The sequence below is a fragment of the Hyla sarda genome, chromosome 6, assembly GCF_029499605.1.
Source record: "Hyla sarda isolate aHylSar1 chromosome 6, aHylSar1.hap1, whole genome shotgun sequence".
NCBI classification, from domain to species: Eukaryota; Metazoa; Chordata; class Amphibia; order Anura; family Hylidae; genus Hyla; species Hyla sarda.
In genome coordinates, this window is record NC_079194.1 from 254,832,904 (window position 1) to 254,852,428 (window position 19,525).

Sequence of the window (19,525 nt, forward strand, 5' to 3'; positions counted from 1 at the left end):
GCCTGATCTATGGAACTTAAAGGGGTATTTCGGGATTTTTGTTTTATTTGACTATTCTACAGGAGCTGTAAAGTTAGTGTAGTTCATAATATAGTGTCTGTACCTGTGTGTGACGGTTTTCTCACAATTCTTTTGTGATTTTCACCCCACTATTTATTTTTACCAGCATACAAAATGACTGCTGTCTCAGATTTTTCCCAGCTTGCAATGCGGCCGAGACCTGACTCACTAGTCAGCTGATGACAGGGAGCCTGTCTGCTTCAATGGGTGGAGCGATCGCTTGGTGGGATCAATCTGCAACTAATGCAACAGCTGGAGGCACCCTGATTGAAAACCATAGGTCATTTATGTTTCAATGGGTGGGGTGACTGATGTGTGGGAAGGAGGAAAATAGAATTGTGGGATTTGTAGTCAAAAAAAGAACAGTCAAACAGGAAATACAAGTTCACAAAAAGCTAGTCACAGTATTATGGTAATCTCACAACATAGCCATTTAGCCCCAAGACAAGCACAGATCCTTCCTCAGCATGTCCATTACTGTCTGCCAGGTACGTACTAAAATCACCTTATGGTGGATAACCCCTTTAAAGTTGGTAAGTTGGTTATGTTCTGGTAACACAATGTAAATATGGATTCACACGTATCACAGTTAGTGGATCAGAAGCTGAACTAACAAAACCTGTCTGCCTTCTAGATCTGTAGAATACAAAGTTAAATTATAGCAAAAAATATACAAAATCTGGTATTGTTATTTGATACATGTGTAAATTATTCCTATAAAGCAAGAATACAACATAGTGAAATTTTTTTTTGCATCTCTGCAAACACTTTAAAAATATGTAAAAAAATAAAATAAAATTGTACCTATCAAAAAACATTAAGTCTCATACATCAAACTTAGGTGAACTCTGTTATATCACATTTGTCTAGTTTACTAGTCAATAATGTAGTTCATTAAAGGTCTGCACTAAGTGGATTACTAAGCTATATATAGAATGACCCTGTAGTCAAGCATTACCCTTGAAACCGCATATCTGAGGACAGCCATATACCCTGCAGGTCATGCTTTCTTTGGAGAGGGAAGGTTTTTGTGTCACTCCTGCGTTAAAGGGATAATACAGCTGACACTGTCCTCCAGATATAGAGTCCAAGGCAGAACTTAGTCTTTATTCACATTATTGTCCTCCAGATAGGCCATCAATACAGTATCAAGTGAAAAGACCAATGCAGCAGTTCCTTGTACTGCAAATACTAATATTCACCAATGCAAGGTTGAGTGCAAGTAAACATTGAAAAAGCAGTTGCACTCTTTAAAGCCCCATATCCTACTGTAGTCTCGGGAAATCTCCTTTTAAAGGGGTACTGTTGTAGAAATTATTATTATTATTTTTTTAATCAACTGGTGCCAGAAAGTTAAACAGATTTGTAAATTACTTCTATTAAAAAAAATCTTAATCCTTCCAGTACTTATTAGCTGCTGAATACTACAGAGGAAATTTATTTTCTTTTTGGAACACACAGCTCTCTGCTGACACCATGACCACAGTGCTCTCTGGACAGTTCTTGAAATGGACAGAGGTGTCAACAGAGTAGGAGAAAATCCCCATAGAAAACATATGCTGCTCTGGACAGTTCCTAAAATAGACAGAGGTGTCAGCAGAGAGCACTGTGTTCCAAAAAGAAAAGAATGTCCTCTGTAGTATTCAGCAGCTAATAAGTACTGGAAGTATTAAGATTTTTGAATAGAAGTCATTTACAAATCTGCTCAACTTTCTGGCACCAGTTGATTAAAAAAAAGTTTTCCACCGGAGTACCCCTTTATTATACCTTAAGTCATGAGACCTTTAAAAAGGAATATTATCCCACCAAATGTAATTTATGTAATTATACATTGCTAGTTGAGAAAACAATATTACTCAATACTTCACATTTTTTCTATTTGAATTGTTCAAAAGTTATTCCCCAACTTGTAACCCATGTGCCTTGCTTGTTATGAATGGTGTTGTCTGGTTTCATCCCACAATGTTCCTAGAAAGTGTGGGTCACGCATGCTTAGGTGGTTTTCTTGTTCCTATCCTGCTCTGTCAGTTTGCCTGACACAGACATTTAAGAGCCTTCCATCTTGCTCTTCAACGCTGTCACTTCACTCTCTGCTCTGTCAGATTCCCTCTCCCTCCAGTCTGGCAGCCTGATGGTGTATACAGAAAAGCCTCGGGCGTGAAAGAAGGGGGGGCTGAGGATGACTGACAGAGCAGGAAGAAAGGCTTGTGTCAGACAAACTGACATCAGGACAGTGGACAAAAGTTGGAGATTTAAAATTCATCATCTTCTGGCATTAATGTTTTCTTTGTATATTCATAATATATTCATAGGCTTTTTGTTAAGGGGTTTTACACCCCATATACGTGGATTTATCCCTTTGATAAATGAGGTTTGGTGTTCCGATATAAAGATGTATGGAAACACATCTGATGAAAAGCAAATTATTTAATTTCTCAATCCTTACACATACCATCCCAAAGTCTGTAGACCTGCAGATAAGGACCTCTCAGTCAGCAGAGCTTACAGGTGCTTAGATCTAACATGGACTGTTGAAGAGTCGCACATCAAAGAAAAACAACCTACATAAGGAAACCAGATTTATCTGCAACATACAATGATCATTTCACAGTTAATTGTTTAGAGCATCAGTTTTAATATTCAGAAGCAAAAACAGGAAAAGTAATGAACAGGTCCCCAGTTATGCTACCAAACTGTTTTTCAGTATGAAATCGAACATTGGGAATGCTTTCCTATACCTGAAAGCCCAAATTAGGCAAAATAATAAAATAAAATGAACAGTTCATGTTAACAAGTGTAACAAATCCCTTTTGAAGCCACAGAAATAAAGGTTCAGTATTGTAGGTCAAGCGGGAACTCAACTACATTGTCTCAAGATGCTCAAGTGCTTATCAGAGATGAAACTCCCTGATTTCGGTAAGGGAGGGGGAAAGGGGGTAACAAATGATATTCCAGACCAACAGTATGATCACCGCCATCGCATTGAGATAAAAATTATAAGTATACATCACTTCTTTTTTGCAGATGAAGTAAGCTTCATCATGTTTGAGAAAATACGTAAAATGTCTGCATTAAGTTTTCCAAGAAACAATTCTTCATAAAGAGTCCATTGAGAAACCATTAAAACTGTCCTCACTGCAGCATACTTCTATCCATGGGAGTCAACACTTATTTAAAGCATTTAGGTGAATATAAAAAATAAAGAACATTGTTGACTATGTATTTTACCCCAAAAGAAATCTTTCATGGACCGTAATTTCCCACGTGGCTGTAAAATGCAATGTCACAAACTTCTAAAATGGTATGCATAGTTGCAGTCCACTTACAAAGGAGGATTTAGACAATACATACTTCTGGAAGCAACAAAGAAATGCATGGTCACTGGTGGCATGGGAAGAGCTATGGCATTAGTCAAATTCTGATCCTCAATGCAAGTCTTTGAATGGTGAGTGAATTCTGTACCAGTCTCTGAAATGGTGGGATAAACAAGACCCCATCTTCATGTGCAAAGACGACACATTAGGCCAAGTCAGTGTGTTCATTGTTTCTTTACACATTAAGGTATGATGACTATAGGAATCATTATGACTCTTCCATAGTGGACTTTCGCTTGCGTCCTTTTACTTCCTCCTGGGGTTGAGTCTTAAAACACTCCTCAGAATGAATATAATGTAATGCCATTTCACTATAGGCCTCCAAGATCCTTTGTCGCTCTTCAGTTGTAAAATCTACGGAATAAGGGTGTACCTGAACTATGTGTCGTTTGATAGTGCTCACTTTCAGGGTGGCTAATGTTCCACCACATACCATGCAGATGAGACCCTGGCGCCGGCAGTCATAGTCCATCATGAATTCTGTGCGCCAACGAACCTGGTAATTGCGCTTTGCACTATTGCATGGGGGTGGCAGGGAAGGGGTAGATTTAGGTGTCTTGGAAAAGGTTGGTAGAATAATTGTAGGACTGGGACTGCTGGCTGCAACACTTGATCCATTTGTTTCAGAGGCGGTGGAGTCTTCTGTGTAAAAGTATAACAAGTACAATTAGAATTTCATATTAGGCAATTGCTGTAAAACCAATGCAAATGTTTCCTATGCCTCAGTCCCCAAAGACTGGGAGTGGAAATCTGACTTTCGAAGGTCTTGAATAAAAGTCCTATTTTTAGGAAACTGTATTTGCCCCCTCACCTCAATTCATCTATTTTTGCTATCTGGTCACAGCTAAATGTTTAATCCAAGAAATTTTGATACAACATAAATACAAAATGAGGAAACATGAAAAATTATCACTAGGGGTATTCCAGGAAAAAACTTTGTTTTTTTATATATCAACTGGCTCCAGAAAGTTAAACAGATTTGTAAATTACTTCTATTAAAAAATCTTAATCCTTCCAATAATTATCAGCTGCGCGAGTTGAGTTGTTCTTTTCTGTCTGGCAACAGTGCTCTCTGCTTGTCTCAGAAACTGAGTAGAAGAGGTTTGCTATGGAGATTTGTATCTACTCTGGACAGTTCCCGAGACAGGTGTCAGAGAGCAGACAGAAAAGAACAACTCAACTTCAGCAGCTCATAAGTACTGAAAGGATTAAGATTTTTTAATAGAAGTAGTTTACAAATCTGTTTTAACTTTCTGGAGCCAGTTCATATATATAAATAAAAGTTTTTTCCTGGATAACGCTTTTAAGATTTATTCAGAACCTATATCCCCAATATCAATAAATAGTTGCCCCCTTAACACAGGTGGGATTTCAAGCATGAACTGCCTGTTTATAGTCTCATCACAGCATCTCAAAAGATTCGAGTGAAGACACTCCAAAACCTTATATTTTTTCTTTTGAACCACTGACAGGAGAACTTGCTTGTGTGCTTAAATGGGTGCCATGTTTGAACAGTCCGCTAACCCCTTAAAGGGGTATTCCGGGCAAAAACATCTTATCCCCTATCGAAAGGATAGGGGATAAGATGTCTGATCGGGGTGGCCCGCTGCTGGGACCCCCCCCCCCAAACTCCCTGCAGCAGCCCACATTCTATGCATAGCTGCGTCTGCAGTTTCGGAAACCGCCGGGCTTCCGAGACGGGGACGTGACGTCACGCCACTCCCCCGCCATTCATTTCTATGGGAGGGGGCTTAACGGCCGCAACGCCCCCTCCCATAGATATGAATGGAGGGGGCGTGGCATGACGTAGCGTTTTGCCCGGAATACCCCTTTAAGGACCAAGCGTTTTTCCACTTTAGTTTTTTCCTCCTTACCTTTTAAAATCATAACTCTTTCAATTTTGCACCTAAAAATCCATATGATGGCTTTTTTTTTTTTGCGCCACAAATTCTATGATGGTTTTTTTTTTTGCGCCACTAATTCTACTGAATGTTTCTACGCAGTACATTCTTTGGTAAAAATGACACCTTATCCCAGCAGATACAAAGTTGAGTGTGCTTCATAGATTGGGAGCCGGCCACGGATGTAAATATACGTCCGTGGTCGTTAAGGGGTTAAAGGCTATGGGAGCTTTTGCACTTTAAAAAGGAGACTGTCATCAAATTTTACCATAAATAACCCATGTCAAGCATTACATAAAAGGTAAAAATCTTTTTCCTTACTATTCTGTGTACTATCAGTCACGTCCCCTCCCACAGAAATAAGTGAAGCGGGCGGCCGGACACCCGCAAACCAGACATGTTGTTATCACCTATCTTTTGGATAGGGGATAACATGTCTACAGGCAGAGTACCACTTTAAAGGAAATCTACCACCAGTGTCACCTGCACTAACCTGTTGGTACAGACAGGTAGTGCAGGTGGCAATGATGACAATGGTACCTACCTTGTCCCGTTCCGCGCTGTTGTTCTCCAGCAATCCTCTTCGGCATCTTCAGCTCCGGACCCGACTTGGAGCATGGGCGGAGCTTAGTGACATCACCGCTGCTGTCCTCTGCTGGTTTCCGCTGCTAGCAAACAGCAGCAGTGACGTCACTAAGCTTCGCCCCATGCTCCAAGTTGGGTCCATACCGAAAAGGATTGTCAAGAGAACTACAGCACGGAACGGGACAAGGTAAGTACCGTTGTCATCGGTGTCACCTACACTACCTGTCTGTACCAACAGATTAGTACAGGTGAAACTGATGACAGATTTCCTTTAAACAATTTCTACCAATTATGTTTCCTCACTTACATATGGCTATCTGCCTCCTGGACAAAAACGATGGCCCCCTGAACTTAATATTTTGTTGCACAACCCTTAGAGGCGGTCACTGCCATTAAATGATTTCTGTAACTCTCAATGAGACTTCTGCACTTGTCCCCAGGTATCTCATAAGATACTGCTCCAGCTGTCTCAGGTATGAAAGGTGCCTTTTCCAGATTGCAGGTTTTAGCTCCTTCAATAGATGTTCAATAGGATTCAGATCAGGGCTTATAGAAAGCCACATCAGAATAGTTCAATATTTTGCTCTTAGCAATTCTTGGGTGTTTTTAGCTGTGTTTTGGGCCATTATCCTGTGGGAGGACCCATGACCTGCGACTGACCAAGCTTTCTGACACTGGGCAGCACATTTTGCTCCAGAATGCCTTGATAGTCTTGAGATTTCACTGTACCCCGTACAGATTCAAGATACCCTGTGCCAGAGGCAGCAAAGCAGCCACATAACATAACCGAGCCTCCTCCATGCTTCACAATAGATGGTGTCTTTTCTTTCTATGCTTCATTTAGGGGTTTCTTTCAGAAGCCTTGTAGCTTGTCCTTTGGACAGATAGGACAAAACTGGAGCTTAAATCACATCAACTCTGTTTTCAGACAAAACAAAATGAAGCATACAAAGAAAAGTACAACGTAATGTAATGTAAAGTACGGAGGAGACACCATTATGTTAAGGGCTGCTTTGCTTCATCTGGCATAGGGTGTGAATCTGTACATGAAATGAAATCTCAAAATGTGCTGTCCAGTGTCCGAAAGTCTGGACTATTCTAAGTCTCCCTCTATGAGCCCTGATCTGAATCCTATTGGACATCTGGAGAAGAAGCTGAAACCTTCCCACCTTAGACACCTGGAGCAGAATCTTATGAGGAGCAGCCAAGATACCTGGAGACAAATGCAGAAGTCTCACTGAAAGTTACAGAAATCTCTGGATTGCAACGACTGCCTCAAAATATTAGGTTCAGGTACCATCATTTTTGTCCAGGCCAGTTTTATTATTTTGTTTTTCAAAATGATTCTGTTGAGCCACAATATAAAGCCAATGTCTGATTGTTATCAGTTCATCTTTAGCAAATTTGTATTCATTATTACTTTTGTCAGTTTCAAGTTATTTCAGGAGCATTGTGCTTGTGCATTCTGCTATAACAGAAGGGTACCAACAATATAGTCCTCTGGGAGGACACAGCTACATAGAAGCAGGCCGCAAACTGAATATCAGGGGGTCTGAAAACTACTGAAGGAATGATGATTGTACAATGAAAGACAGTGCAACATTTTTTACTCAAGGTAACTACTAACATATGCAAATGTATTTTTTCTTTTACATGTCCATAAGAAGGCTCATGTGGATTATGATTCTAATTGGGATTGTAGGGAGCCTTAGGGCTTGGCGGTATGGCCAAATATGTGTACCGCGGTATTTTTTTTATGGTATTCCCCCCCCCCCCCCCAAAAAAAAAAAAAATTATTATCAGCCCAGCGCCAGGGCTGCGCTGTCCCCATCGGATGTAAATACTCACGTCACCCGCAAGCGCTGTCCTCCTGTTTGTTGCGGCCGCCGGCGCTGACACTCTACAGCTGGATCCCTATGTCCGGGCTGCAAAAGGTAAACAAAAAACTTTAACGCATGTTCCTATGTCGGCCTTACGCTCTTCCTGGGGATGGGAACGTCGGAGAGCCGTCAGCCTATCACCGGCCGCAGCGATGTTCCGCCTCGGCCGGTGATAGGCTGAACCCACTGTCATGTAAGGAGCCGGCTTCTTACATGACAGTGGGCTCAACCTATCACCGGCCGAGGCCGAACATCGCTGCGGCCGGTGATAGGCTGACGGCACTCCGACGTTCCATTCCCTAGGAAGCTGGTTCGGACCGACGGGGAAGGTGAGTTAAGGTTTATTTTGTTTACCTATTGCAGCCCGTGCACATGGATACAGTATAGAGCAGTGGACTTCAACCTGCGGACCTCCAGATGTTGCAAAACTACAACTCCCAGCATGCCCGGACAGCGCATGCTGGGAGTTGTAGTTTTGCAACATCTGGAGGTTGAAGACCACTGGTATAGAGTGCCAGCGCCGGCGGAAGCAACAAACAGGAGGACGAGGAGGGCAGCGCATGCGAGTGACATATGTGAGTAGTACCCCGATGGGGACAGCGCAGCGATGGGCTAATAATTCATTTGGGGGGGGGGAAGAGAAGCAGAAAAGCGCTCGCGGGTCACATATGATTAGTTCCCAGATGGGGAAAGCGCAGCGCTGGGCAGATAATTCATTCCCGAGGGGGAGGGGCGAAACCGGTATTGCGGTATGGGTTAAAATTTCTATCGTGCAGCACAAAAATTTCGGTATTCAACCGGTATACCGCCCAGCCCTAGTGAGCCTTAGCTTGTCATCAATTTACATCTCTTTGTTGCTTTATGAGACCTTCAGCTGCTTCACATTAGCAGACCGGATCTATGTAAGTGATGTTTAAATCCAACAGGTCTGGCAGTGATCATGCCAGGGACCCAATTGTCAACTGAATATGGATAACTGGTTGTTTTAGCTAAGGGGACAATTACTTTTTTACATAGGTCCATGTAGGGCTGAACAGCATTTTTTCCTCAGTAGATGAAAATCATATAAAAACTGTATTTTGCATTTACCTGGGTTATCTCTAATACTAAAAGCAGTCTGCTGATTTTACACATTCCAGTGGGACAGATATACACAACAGAAGACATTAGGTAGGAGCAAATGCTTTCACAGCACTGTGCATAGCCTAATATCAGAGCCCAACTGGACTAAACACTTGATCAAAATGCCTGCAAAATAGAGGCTTCTCTCTGGACAAGTCACAAAATATTTAACTGGACTGGTAATATCCACATCTGCATAAGCCAACTAGTAAATCCTTATGCTATGGGCATATCATGTCTGTGTGGCATATGTATATGTAGTTTATTATAAGGAGCACATGTCTATTAACATAATCACACCCTGCAAAACCTACCATTTATTTCTATACAGATTTCATCCTCGCCATGTTGCTGTCCTGCTTTTTTGCCCAAAGCTATTTTTTGCTCCCACTCTTCCATGACGACAGCCTTCTCCTGATCGCTCAGGTACGTTGTATCGGGGTGCTTCTGCTGGATGTGCATCTTCACTGTACTGATTTTTGGATTCATCAATGTCGTGCCACATACCATGCAGATTAATCCATCCTTTGCTGGAGTGTAGTCCATTAAGAACTCCAGTTTCCATCGGTCATGCTGATACCTACGGGGGTCCTTTACTTTATCTTGAAGTCTTCCAAATGCAAACTCCCAAGAAGAACCTTTATTTTCTGGTAGTACATCAGCCCAGTTAATCTCTTCCTCCTCAGGTTCTACAGGGTCACAATCTGGTGCTTTTACAACATTCAGCCCTAGGTCTAAAAGAATAGATAATAAATATAGAGAGAAAGACTAAACAACTAACAAACTAATAATGTAACTGGGTGCAGAGTGAACAGAATCCCAGCAACCAATAAGCAAGATGAAATAAAACCCCTTCCCAGATATAAAAAAAAAAAAGAACTTCTGTCCATGTAATGCGTGAATGTCTCAAGAATACAACAGAGAGAGTCTAGTACAATGGTTCCTTCTATGATGTCCATATGTCCTAAGGTACACATAGGGGGACATGTATCAAAGATTTCACCCCTGTTTTGTGTGTATTTTTTTGCGCAAAATTTTGCGCAAGCCCTTTTTTTCCCATTTTCTTGCGCACGTTTTGGTAGAGCATGTCCTCCAGATGTGGCTGAATCAGGGTACCTTGGAGTGACATCTATAGTACACATGGATTTATTACCTGCGTTCTTTTCCTTTGCACCAAAAATGTTGACGCAAGTGCGTCTTTTTCCCCGTAAATATAAGCCAACTTTAACTGCACGTAGCGATCCTTTCTATTTCTGAAGGAAAGTTCTACTAAGGAACCACCAGAATGTTTTAACTTTCCTATCTCCATTCCTCATTTGGTTTGCTTTATATTGCTTTTTACTCCTTGGTTATTCCAAAGCACTTTTAAAATAATTTGCATATAGAATATTTGTTTCCAGTTCAGTTATTCATTAGATCACTTCGATATTGTTATTTTATGATCCAACAATTTAATACATTTACTTAGGAAATGTTTGATATCTTACTTATCATTGAACAAGATCCGTCACATTAAATAGCTTCGTAATCCACTTAACACTGTAGATCATTCTCCTTTTATTTTTAAAATTTACTGCTTTCCGTTATACTTTTCCCCAGCACCCGGTAAGATGGTGGCTATCACTGCCAGCCATCTTACCATTTGACCATCTGGGCATGCTGGGAGTTGTAGTTTTGCAACATCTGGAGGGCCACAGTTTGGAGACCACTGTATAATGGGCTCCAATCTGTGCTCTTCCAGATGTTCCAAAATTACAAATCTTAGCATGCCCACTCTGTCGAGGCATGCTGGGTGTTGTAGTTCTGTAACATCTGGAAGACCACAGATTGGAGACCATTATACAGTGGTCTACAAACTGTGGACCTCCAGCTGTTGCAAAACTACAACTCCCAGCATGCCCAGACTGCCCAAGCATGCTGGGAGTTGTAGTTCGTCAACATCTGACCCTTCAGATATTGCCGAAATACAACTTCCAGCATGTCTGGCCATGCTGGGAATTATAGTTTTGCAACAGCTGGAGGCACACTAGTTGGGAAACGTTGGTTTTCTAACTCTTTTTCCCAACCCGTGTGCCTCCAGCTGTGCCTCCAAACTATAACGCCCAGCATGCACTGACAGACCATGCATGCTGGGAATTGAAGTTGTGCAACAGCTGGAGGCACACTGGTTTGGAAACACTAAGTTAAGTAAAAAACTTTCAAGTGTTTTGCAACCAGTGTGCCTTCAGCTGTTGCATAACTACAACCCTCAGCATGCACGGACTGCCAAAGGGCATGCTGGGAGTTGTAGCAGTATGCCTCCAGCTGTTGCATAACTACAAGTTCCAGCATGTCCTTCTGCTGTCACTGCATGCTGAGATTTGAAGTTTTTGCAACAGCTGAAGGCACACTGGTTGCGAAACACTGAGTCTGTTTCCGTGTTTCGCAACCAGTGTGCCTCCAGCTGTTGCAAAACTACAACTTTCAGCATGCACGGACAGCCAAAGGGCATGCTCGGAGTTGTAGTTTTGCAACAGCTGGATGTTTCCCCCCCCCTCCAATGTGAATGGACAGGGTACACTCACATGGGCGGAGGTTTACAGGGAGTGCTGCAAGATTGAGATGCAGCAAACTCGCTGTCAACCCCCGCCCGTGTGACTGTACCCTAAAAACACTACACTACACTTAAATAAAATAAGTAAAAAACACTATATATACACATACCGCTACACAGCCCCCCTCCCCTCCCCAATAAATATGAACAACGTCTGGTACGGCACCGTTTCCAAAATGGAGCCTCCAGCTGTTGCAAAACAACAACTCCCAGTATTGCCGAACAGCCATTGACTGTCCAGGCATGTTGGGAGTTTTGCAACAGCTGGAGGCACCCTGTTTGGGAAACACTGGCATAGAATACCCCTATGTTCACCCCTATGCAAAACCCTAATTTAGGCCTAAAATGTGCATGGCGCTCTCACTTTGGAGCCCTGTCGTATTTCAAGGCAACATTTTAGGGTCACATATGGGGTATCGCCATACTCGGGAGAAATTGCCTTACAGATTTTGGGGGGCTTTTTCTCCTTTTACCCATTATGAAAAGGAACAGTTGGAGTCTACACCAGTATGTTAGTGTATAAAAATAAAATTATTTACACTGACATGCTGGTGTTGCCGCATACTTTACATTTTCACAAGAGGTAAATGGGAAAAAAAAAACAATTTTTTGGGACACAATTTAGCCAGAGTACGGAGATACCACATATGTGGGCGCAAAGTGCTCTGCGGGCGCACAAGACCCATAAGTTAGAGTGTACCATGTACATTTGAGGTGATTTGCACAGGGGTGTCACAGATGTTAAATGAAGAATAAGGACATTGGTATAATTGATGTGTTATAATTGGGTGCAAAAAGTGGTATTATTGTGAGATTAAAACTCTACATAATGAAGAAAAAAAATTCAAAAACTAATAACGAGGACACAATTACTGTTTAGGTGCAGATACGCTGCAGACAAAGCTCCTACTAAATAGAGCTGCGGTGTAAATTTATGCTCTGAGGAGAATTCTAAATTTAAACGTAATTCAAGAAAGTAGCTGCACAAGAATGATAAATTTATGTGAATGGTGTGACCCCTTTACTGCTTACCAGACATCTTCATACAATAGGTGATCATAAAAGTGCAAAAATGACCTCGCAAATGGCGCTGCTGGTTCCGTGGAGATGTAGGAATAAACCAAAATCCAAGGTGGAATATTGTAAAACCAATAAAAGTAATAAAAAAGAGATACAAGTTGAGATCTCAACTTGTATCGCTTTTTATTGCTTTTATTGGTTTTATTCACTCACAATAAAATCCACAAGCTTTTACAATATTCCACCTTGGATTTTGGTTTATTCTTACATCTCCACAGAACCAGCAGCGCCATTTGCGAGGTCATTTTTGCTCTTTTATGATCACCTACTCTGTCCAGGAGACGGTTTTTACCTCACCTGTTACCTCAGGCTCAGCAGCGGTTCCGGCTATTTTGTAACCCGTGCATTGGGTTGCTATGCAAGTTTAATACTTGCTCTAAGGTGAGCAGTTACTACCTAAGGGGCCTGCAAGCCCCGCACCTACTTCCCTTCCTTTTCCCTCAACCACCCAACGGTATCACACGAGGCGCCCTCTCTGGTCTCTTTTTTTCTCCCCATACAAGATCTTCATACAATGGCCCTGTACATGGTGCAGCATTTAATAAAATTCACTTCAATAAAGCAAACTGCAATACAGTTATGGCCTTTACCTAATGTTAAGAGATGAATAAGCTGTTCCAATGCCTCGGCCACTTAAAATAGCTGACTGGGGGGTGCCATTAATCGGGCACTGATACGATATTGAAGTTAACTTCTTAAAATACTGTAAGCCAAGAAATAACTAGCGTATAACAAGACAGGCAGTGGATCACTCTATATTCCCAAGGAAAGAGAGGATGATTTTTGGATATAACTGCCCTATGCATATGAGGCCCTATTCACACATATGTAGGGATAGCAGCAAAAGGTATGCTGATATAAACCTTGACAAGCCCAGAGACTGAACATAGTCTACTACTGACTACATTCTGTAAGTTCCCCAAAATAAATTTTTTTTGGTGGAATTAAAAAGCATACTGCACTTCATTTGTTGCACAGTATACTAATATATAATGTTTGTCATGAAGTCTTGTCTTGTCGTGAATTGGAGTTACAGCTTTTATCATAGTCTAGAGCTGTACGTGTTGCTTGTTGCATGTTTTCAATAGAAAAGGAGGTAATAATGAATCCTCCTACTGTCAGGTTATATGGACGTTTTTACACGGGGCTCTGCACTACCACGGTAAGAAATCCAGATTAAAAAAATTGTTGTTTTTTAACAAGTATACCACATAACTCTACATGTAACAACTTCTTGGTAATAGCCAAAGTCGGTGACAATGCTTACCTCCTATAACCACTCCATCCTTGTTTGGCTTTGCTGCCATCCTCTTTATTTCAGTTAACTTATTTTCCCAATCGAGTAACACTGCTGCCTTTTCCTCTTCAGAGAAGTTCGCTGTATGAGGGTGCTTTTGTACAATGTGTCTTTTGATGCTGCTTTCTTTGAATACAGTTAAAGAAGAGCTGCAATACATGCAGACCACACTCCCACGCACTCCATTGAAGTCCATTAGGAATTCTGAGCGCCATCGCATTTGGTATCCAAGGTTTTGGCTAACATTTCCATTGTTACCCCGTGAAACACTAACCTCCCATACTGTGGGGTCAGCCCCAGTAGGAGTCTGTGAGGTATCAGGGCTGGCAGAGGGAGGGTTCGGATTTTCGTTATCGGCTGGGGACACCTTAGGAGCAATAATCCGCCAAGTTTTTGAGATATCAATAGCAGATGTGGAGGGTTTGGGTTTTGAGGGCTGGAGGATTGTATTTTCTGGGAGAACAGAAACCCTTGTTATAATTATAGGTGTTGGATTTTCCACTGAAAGAGAAGTGTTTAAGAGTTACTTATCAAATTACTAACATACATCAATTGTACAAAGATAGAATGTGAATATATTTTACATTTATTACAGACATTTCTAAATTTTGTTAACCCAATTGTTTTTTTATCCTTTTACTTACTTTTTAACACAGGGAGTCCAATTCCCAGTACGGGTGGTGCTTGTTGCATTTGCTGCACCTCAATTACACGCTTCTCTGGCTCACTGGGCTGCGTTTTTTCACCTTCCACCACTATTTTTTGAATCTGCTTCATTTCAGCTTGAACAAGATTTTCAGTCTTTGCGTCTTGTTGCTCACTGTTGGTGAATACAGCAGACTGGTGGTCCTCTACCTTCACAATTATGTCTGGTTTCACATTCTGTGCTTCCTTTGATAACGCTTGTCCCTCTTTCAACTTTCCATCTTGATCTGTCAGTTTCTCCTGTTCCAATCTCTTGTACCTCTCTTCTTTTAGATGCTGAGCTTCCCTAGTTTCTGACTTCTCCTCCCCCAGCAGCAGGGCTTCCTTATCTGTAATAATGTCTTCCACTTTAACCTGGGCCTCCATGGCCACCTTCTTAGCTCCCTCTGGCAACTGGACCTCCTTAGCTTTCCTCTTTTTTTCATTTGGCAGCTCAGCTTCCTTAGATTTTCTCTTCTCTTCCTCCAGCAGCTGTACCCCTTTGGTTTTTTTCTTAGCTTCTTTCAGCAACTGGGCCTCTCTAGCTTTTAGTTGTTCTGTTTCTAACAGTGCAGCCTCTCTAGCTTTCTCTTCCGCCAACATTTGTCTAGTCTTTTCTTCCTCCTCCAGCAGCTGTCTCTCCCGAATTTTCCTCTTCTCTTCCTCAGTGATCTGGCCTTCCCTAGCTCCATGTTTTTCTTCATGTCTAACTTTCTGATGTTCCTCTAGAAGGCACAGTTCTCTTGCTTTCCGTCCTGACTCCAGAAGATGTCTCTTCCTAGCTTTCCATTCTTCCTCAGCCAACAATTGCACTTCTTTATGAAGCAGCTGAACATCTCCAGTTCCTGGTTCCTCTTCCTCCAAGATCTCCAAATCTGTAGATTCCACATTATCCTCCTCTATTAGTTGTGCACCACAATCTTTAATATTGCTTTCTCCAAAATGTTGGACAGATTCTGTACCTTTCTCCATTACATTGCCAAGACGTTTAGCTTTGAGCATCCTATTTTCAGATCTTGGTTTTGTTGTTGCTTGTGTCACCTGATCATCTTTTACATCTTTTTTAGCCAAATTTTCTTCTTCTTCTTCTTCTTCATCATCTTCTTCCACATCTGGAGTCAGGTCTTCTTCCAGCTCTACATCTGGAGTCATGTCTTCATCTTCCACCTCCACATCTGGCATCATGTCATCTTCTACCTCCACATCTTGAATCAGGTCTTCTTCCATCTCCACCTCTGGAGTCTCCTTACGATTTATCCAAGCATCTATAATCACACCTTTCTGGGTATGGTTGAACTGCAATGAGGTGGGATGATTGTCCAAAATGTGATCTTTGATGTCGGTAAGACAGAGGCTTGGTAAGGCAGTTGTACAAATCATACAATTAAGCTTATTTCCTTGGTAATCATAATCCATTAGAAACTCTAATCTAAACCACTGCTGCAGACACTCATTCATATACTGCTCCAACTGGAATTTGTCAGGTGGTGAAGGCAGAGGAAATTCTGGACTCAGCATAGGTCGCCATGTTCCTTTAGTCACTGGTGGTAGACGTCGTCTTTTCTTTTTTGGACCAGTTGTGGCTTTCATGTTCTCTGAAAAAAGAAAATGAGACACTACAAATAAGATACTATACTATACATAGAAAATGGTATGGCACCATTCACATCATACTTCGCTTCTCCTATGCTGGTACACTTTAAAAACAATGGCTGACATTTATCATTGTCTTTAGACTGTTTTTTGTGTCTACAAAAGGCGCAAAAAAGGCGCAGGGTTTATTTGCGCCTTATACATTTTTGCTGATTTTAAGTTGCAATCCACTGATTTTGCCATTACACATGATATGGACGGGTTTTATGAACTGCGCCTTTTTGTAAAAAGGCGCAAAGCCACTGAAAAGTCTCTAAAACTACACCAGCCCAGACTTGGCTTAGCTTTTTGGTGTATGAAGAGAGAAATTTCAGAAAATGTGACCTGCACAAAATTTATCAAATGCTCTGCAACCATTTAACAAATTTGGTGCTCCTACACATTACCAGCACAAAAAAAGGTGTAGAAAAATGCTTTACTCACACCTACAATGATAAATGCCGGCCAATGTTCTGATGTATACCACTGTGTACCCATAGGCTTAATAAACCAAATTTAGTCTACTAATGACCTTTTTCCAGTATACCGATGGTAAAGACCAAAATGTGATGTAAAAGGGACCTAAAGTAGGAAAAAAAAAAACATAAGTAGGAGAGAGTAAACATAAGACATTTGCATCTTATTTAAGACCAACCTTAGCAAGTCTTTGAATCCCAAACTACGTCTACCCCTCTGTCTACTACATTTTTTTTTTTTTTTGGTCCTACAGACAGGGGCTGAAGACTGAGCCGACAGGGAGCCGGCCGTCAGGATTAAGACTAAACTGAATTAATCAGCTTGCAGTGTTTTGTAATGCATGCAAGCTGCAGAAGAAAAAAGGAAAAACAAAATATTAAGTGTTTTATATCACATTATACATACCAGATACTACAATGACATTTTTTTTTTTTAGAGGTGTGCATAAATTTAAGGGGCATTCCAGCCGTTTTGACAGCTCCGCCGTGGCATGTTATCCTTGCAGAAACTGCCTCAGTCAGTGACTGGCTGAGCAGGCAGTTCTTGCAGGGATGACACGTCACAGGAAATAGTGGCAAACAACAGGGACTGAGGAGCTTTAAAATGCAGTCCAGTCCGCAAGCATCATGTTATAGAGCAGGAGGAACTGAGCAGAGTGATATATACACACTCCTCAGTTCAACATAATGAATTGCATGCTATTAGGTTATGCAAATCGAGGAACTAATAGGTGTCACTAAGATCTGCAAATGATCAAATTTTCAATCTCTGGCATGTGGGGGGGGGGGGGGGGGGGCTTCACTGGTAGAAATGCTAGATTGAATGCAAATCCTCCAGTTCATGCACATGCCAGTTATCACCACTTGTTGCAAACTCAGGGAACTTAAGGCTTAGAAACCTTGGCTTATCAATCCAGCAGGTCGCTACACGTGTAGGGCAAAATGTCAATGTTATGTGGCCCAGGGAGACAAACCATAAACTGAAATTGCAGCAGAAGGGTGCATAGAGATAAACCTCTGCATGGATGGATCATGAGATTAGAAGAATGGTGTGTAGTGATCCATTGTGTACTGGAAATGAAACTAGATATATCATACCAAGCCTAGGGCTTCAAACAGTGTCTACAAAGCCATCCCATCAGAAGGTGCTTGCATAACATTGGGAAACGAGTCAGACATTCAGCAGCAGGTGCTCCACTGACCTCACACCACCACTCTCAGAGGCTCCCACAGCACAGAGCAAGGTGGCAATTGAAGTTGGAATAGAGGTCTATTCTCTTCAGATATGAGACCTGTTTTTGTTTCAGAATAATTCAGAAGCTAGAAATGGGTCTGGAGACCACATGGGCAATGTCACACTGGTTATACTACCAGCATTATGGTGTGTGGTGGCAAAATGTAGTGTAGCTGGAAACATCCAGTTTTCACCCCACTAATGTTTCGGTGTTACATTTGGTTGCAGAACTAGCGATACAGTCATTTCTCAAAAGTGTCCCAGGAGCCGATCCTGATTATTTGCATACCAAAGTGAATTCAGCATGGAAAAACATTACTCAGACAGCCATTTATGACCTTATTCATAGTATGCCAAGGCATGTGCCTGTATTTGTGTGCATGGCAAATGGATCCTGAGTAACTATAGACACTCTAGTGTTTATCGATCCAATTCCATGATTTCACAGCTTTTCCTTCTTGGTGTTACAATTTCAACTTTGTAGTTTTGTGGGAAAAGTTCAAGGATAACATATCATTTATCTATGTACATCTGTGCTATGTAGTCATGTTGGTGGTCTAACATGACAGCTCTCTATATGCACTCATATAGAGATAGCTGTCAATAACTTAGTAAGACCACCCACTTGACTACTTAGCCCAGAATGAGCAGTGATTTACATAAATAATTGATAAGTTATCCAGGAACTTTTCCCCCAATAAACTACATATCAATCTGTTTAGCTCCTCCTGCCTGCAGATTAGACTGCATTTTTAATGTAACATGTTCTCTTTAAACAATGCTTTCTTTTCATATCAAAATGGACAAATAGCTGTATAAAACTTTGCTTCCCTGCATATTTTATGAATTCAAAGATTTTTTGGGGGGAAACCATACACCTTCAATACACATCAGCCGAATGTTATTTCGACTGACAGCTATTTGTCTCAGTTTCATGTTCATTCGTTTCAAGTGGTGGGGGAAAAAAAAGAAGAGAAAGTTCCAGCCATATACCTTCTGTGGCAGCTATTTCTAGGGAAAACAAAAGGACTGGATATTGAAATTAATTATACTCAATCCCTCTCCTCCTCAAAATTTATCTAAGGAGAGTCGCGAAGTCCCTACACATATTAAAAGTTCAGCTGATCCCAATGAAGTCTATAATGTGTATAAGCCTTTATATATACACGTTTATGCCATCTATAGCAAATCAATGAAATATGGAATCAGTAAATCAAAGCAAATATCGCTGATTCTAAGCTCTAATCAGAAGCAGTTTTTTCATGCACCTGTAGTAAGATTTAATATTTTTATTTTAAAATACAGTAAAACTATCCAAATTTGCATTGAAAAGGGTCCTCTCAAAGATGTCAAGCGTATGATGGAACTCATAATTTGTTAAAGGAACTCTGGTCTAGATAAATGGATGGTCTCAAAGTGGTTGTCTATTGGAGATGCAGTTTGTCCATTAATAATTTCAGATCCTGGAAAATTATTGAGCTTATTTTCTTGCTCTTAAATAATTCAAAGGGTTTGTGCTTATCAGCACCAACGGGTCCTCTATTCAGGCCAATCACTGGCCACACCGAAGACCAGCCTAAGTCGTTTTGGCTGAGAGGGCATTGCCT

The 19,525-nt window shown here is 41.3% G+C and overlaps 1 protein-coding gene across 3 annotated transcripts in view; it reads right to left on the minus strand.

The window, feature by feature from the left end:
- Positions 1–2,474: 2,474 nt before the first annotated feature.
- LOC130276941 (uncharacterized) overlaps positions 2,475–19,525 on the minus strand; it is a 33,030-nt gene continuing 15,979 nt past the window's right edge. For 2 of the 3 annotated variants that reach the window (XM_056526992.1, XM_056526991.1), the window contains 4 exons: positions 14,537–16,171; positions 13,863–14,393; positions 9,237–9,656; positions 2,475–4,076 (listed from right to left, as the gene is read on the minus strand). In XM_056526992.1, coding sequence (XP_056382967.1) covers positions 3,643–4,076; positions 9,237–9,656; positions 13,863–14,393; positions 14,537–16,171 — 3,020 coding nt within the window. In that variant the 3' untranslated portion in view covers positions 2,475–3,642. The remainder of the gene's footprint in view (positions 4,077–9,236; positions 9,657–13,862; positions 14,394–14,536; positions 16,172–19,525) is intronic. The other variant, XM_056526993.1, reaches the window with a different exon arrangement.